Below are 3728 nucleotides of genomic sequence, written 5' to 3' on the forward strand. Positions count from 1 at the left end.
GCCTCTGAGAACACGGGGTTAAAAGCAGAGCTCTCCCTTGGGAGGGTCCTTTTTGGGAAAGAGTTCGGGGAAAAGCCATGAGGCCGGGAGAGGTGGGCCTGAGCCCGGGGGTGGAAGGGTGGAAGAGAGAAAGAGAGAAAAAGAGAGAGACGGTGCCTGGGACTGTAACCTTGAGACTGGATAAACATGGGCCTGTGCCGGCAGCACGGCTGGGAAGGGGAAAAGGGGGGCGGGGTGCAGCCAGGCGCTTGTAGGAGCTTTTAACCCCTTTTTGGAGAATGAGAACTTTACAGATCATTGACCTCTCCTGGAAGATAGAGTGGAAGATGAGGAAGGAAATGTGCAAGTGTGAGAGAGGTCTGGGTGAGTGAGAGATAGTGGAAGAATAGAGAAGAATCCCAGTGGGAAGAGATGATGGAGTGGCTTTTGCTGGACTCTTTTTGTACAGCCATGGACAGAACCATGTTCCTTGTGACACAGAGACTGCATTCTAGGGGGAGGCAATGGCCACAGAACCAAGAGGGTTCAGTGTTGGTGCCCCTCGGCCCCAGGGGGTGAAAAAATATGGGGGGGACAGGTGTCCCAAAAGAGAGATTGTGGGGACAGGTGTCCCAAAGGAGAGACTGTGCCTTTTTTGGATCGGGACAGAGCATCCTTAAAAAAGACAACCCTAGAAGCAGCTCTGGTCCGTGTTCAGTGGTGAGAGCACTGGACATGAAAGGAAGAGGTCACGACGGCAGATGTACTCCGGGCGGTGCCACGAGTGACACAGGAACACACGAGGCTTCGACTGTGTTTCCAGGGGAAGCCCATGGCACAAGAAGGACTCCTCTTCTCTTGATGGACTGAGGATTGATTGTCTAAAAGGTGCTGCTGGACCGAGAGTTGGTGATTTGAGGATCAAATGTATTGTGTTGGAAATTTGGTGGGGGGAGGAGGAAATGCATTTGTGAGGTTTTCATTTTCCCTCTGTGTGTGTGTTTCATTTTATCTGTAGTTGTAGAGTAGTTAATAAAGTTCTGGTTCTTTTTTTTCCCTAAGTAGGAGCCTGCTTTGCTTATTCCTGGTCACATCTCACAGCAGAAACCAGGGAGAAGGTATCTTCATGGGGGCACTGGCATTGTGCCAGTGTTAAACCATGACACCGAGTCTCCTTTCCTGGGATCCGAGGGCATGGGGACTTTACTGCCCGGCCATAGCTTGGGGGATTGTCTGAATTCTGGGGGGGGATACAAGCTCCCCAATATCTCCTGGGATGATAGGCTGGGTCAGGAAAAGCTGTGAATCCTTGCAGCTGACCCAGAGCACCCAGGTCAGCTTGCAGTCACTCATGGTTTCTCCTCTTTGTGCTAAAGAACTGCAGCGAGAGAAAGCTCTGCAGAGGAAAGCAGAAGTGGATAAAATAGCACTGGAAAGGAAGCTCATAGGGAGGAAAAGGTGAGTAAGGCTTCCATGGGTTACTGCTGTTCCATGGGTTATTGTCCCTGGAGGGCTTCCCTGCTCCAAGGACTCTGAGCTCAGAGGTGCTGGATAGCAAAGGCCAGAAGCAGCACAGGGATGGCCATTCTGAGCTCCCTGGCTCCCAAGAGAGGAAGGACCTTCTTCTGTTGAGACAGAAGATCTTCTTCTCTATTGGAGTGCTGAGCCCTCCTGGCTTAGCTGCTGCCTGCAGGGAGCTGGGCTCTGGGCTTGCCTTGGCACTGCCTCTAGAGGTGTCTTTAGGTCCATGGGGTTGAGTTGCACCTTCTTGATCATCTCCCTTCACCAAAACAGTGGGATTGTGGTATGGGCAGGTGTGGGGCACAGAGCAAAGCTTGGTTTGGGTCCTGCTCCTGCCACAGCATTGCAAGTCCTTGCAATGCTGATCTGCCAGGCTTCTCCTTCTGGTGGGACACCACCCACAGAAGCTCACGTCCTTTAGGCTCCCCTTCAGCTGCAGCAGTAGGCCAGCCCAGGAGAAGCTCAGCTCCAGCAAGGCAGCCCAGCTCAGGACACACAGGCAAAGTGTGGAGCTGAGAGTGGAGGCTGGTTAAAGCAAGTCTGTGTATCAGCACTTCCTTCAGCCCAGGCTGAAGTTGGTTTCATGGGGAGGAGACAGATGAGGCTGTTTCAGATGGCTTTCATGGCAGAGAGCACCGGTTTGCTTGCTCACAGCTGGGTTCCTGCAGGAAATCTGGCTGACAAGAGCCTGTCTTGCAGGAGAGGAGTTCCTGCAGCCTTTGCTTTCTGACTGATAGGATTATTCTCATTAAGGAGCAGGCTGTGCCCTGAGGGGTGCTGAATGAGCTGAGTGAGAATTGTAGGAGAGATAAGCAGATGTCAGCAATCTGTGATCTGCTTTAAACTGGGAAATCAAGAGACAAAGAGCATTTTCAGGCACCAGCACAGAGAGCTGCTGGATCAGCCTTTGGCAGTGGGCTGGAGGGGTCTGGCTGTGCCTTCAGAGGGAGCTTGCACAGCCAAGACCTTATGATGGCAAGGTTCAGGTTTGGCTGGTCCTGGAGGTCCCCTTGCACCAATGGCATCACTTGGGATGTTCCCAACCTCTGTGGGTTGAGAAAAATTCACGGAAATGGTCTCGTGGTTCTGCCTGGCCTCAGGGTCAAGGAATGAAGTGCAGGGCCGGCCAGGACTGCTGAGCCCAAGTTTCTGGTGGGGACTCTCAGCGATTTTTTCTGTTTTGTTTGCTGAAGGGAGCTGAAGCAGCTGGCTCAAAAGCGTGAGGAGGAGGCAAAAGCCTTAGAGGAGGAAGAGAGGCGGAAGGAGGAAGAAAGGCGGAAGGAGGAAGAGAAGCGGAAGAAGGACAAGAAGGGTGTCTCTGTGGGGAAGCAACCTCCAAAACCAGAGAAGGGGAAAACCAAACCCCCAGAGAAGAAGGAAACCAAGGCTCCAGAGGGGAAGGAAACCAAGGCTCCAGAGAGGAAGGAAACCATGATCCCAGAGAAGAAAAACAAACCTCCAGAAAAGAAGGAAACCAAACCCCCAGAGAAGAAGGAGACGAAAATCCTAAAGAAGGCAACCGAACCCCCAGAGAAGAAAAACAAACCTCCAGAAAAGGAAACTAAATCCCCAGAGAGAAAGGCAACCAAAATCCCAGAGAAGGAAACCAAAGCTCCAAAGAAGGGGGAAGCAAAAGCCCCAGAGAAGGGGGAACCCAAAACCTCAAAGAAGGATGAAACCAAAGCCCCAGAGAAGGGGGGAACCAAAGCCCCAAAGAAGGGAGAAACTGAAATCCCAGAGGACGCAGCTGAGATGGAGAACTTGATCCAGAGGTTTCAGATCTATGAGTCATTGCAGCAGAATTTCTCCTACTGGAACAGAGTTCAGGGTACTGTGCAGATACCTGTGATCCAGAAGGGAAACAAGTTCCAGCATGCAGCTGGAAACCAAGGTCAGAAGACCAATAAGCCTCAGGAGAAGGTGAAGAAGAAACCTGAACAAAAATGTAGAGACCAAAGCAATCTTTAGTCATCTCAGCTGGAGATGCAAAGCAAAGTTACAGAGGGGACAGTCAGATGATGATGTTCCACAATGACTGGGTATCATCTGTGCTGATGGGGAGGTTACCCCTTCTTGGGACTCAGTTTTTTCAGGCAGGGAAAGATTATTCTTTATTCACTCAACTCAGTTTCTACAGTTTCAGACCTCGTGTGCAACTTTAATTAGTTAATAGATTTCTTTCTAATTACGCTATTGGTTAATAAAATATATTTTACTTGTGCATCAAA

At 50.8% G+C, this 3728-nt stretch overlaps 1 protein-coding gene across 1 annotated transcript; it reads left to right on the forward strand.

Annotated features, from left to right (window-relative positions):
- Positions 1-278: 278 nt before the first annotated feature.
- LOC139604459 (neurofilament heavy polypeptide-like) lies at positions 279-3728 on the forward strand. The gene is made up of 3 exons (XM_071455613.1): positions 279-363; positions 1356-1437; positions 2694-3728. Exons 1-3 carry the CDS (start codon positions 279-281, stop codon positions 3466-3468), a joined length of 942 nt encoding a protein of 313 aa, XP_071311714.1. The 3' UTR covers positions 3469-3728.

This window comes from Agelaius tricolor, unplaced genomic scaffold (genome assembly GCF_023055355.1).
Source record: "Agelaius tricolor isolate 1412-34295 unplaced genomic scaffold, bAgeTri1.0.p SCAF_51, whole genome shotgun sequence".
NCBI lineage: Eukaryota > Metazoa > Chordata > Aves > Passeriformes > Icteridae > Agelaius > Agelaius tricolor.

Excerpts from the sequence above, each read along its gene's own strand:
- LOC139604459 (XM_071455613.1), top strand. The coding sequence starts at position 279 with ATGAGAACTTTACAGATCATTGACCTCTCCTGGAAGATAGAGTGGAAG. Across the intron at positions 364-1,355 it reads CAAGTGTGAGAGAGGTCTGG|AACTGCAGCGAGAGAAAGCT; the intron begins GTGAGTGAGAGA and ends TTTGTGCTAAAG. Across the intron at positions 1,438-2,693 it reads AAGCTCATAGGGAGGAAAAG|GGAGCTGAAGCAGCTGGCTC; the intron begins GTGAGTAAGGCT and ends TGTTTGCTGAAG.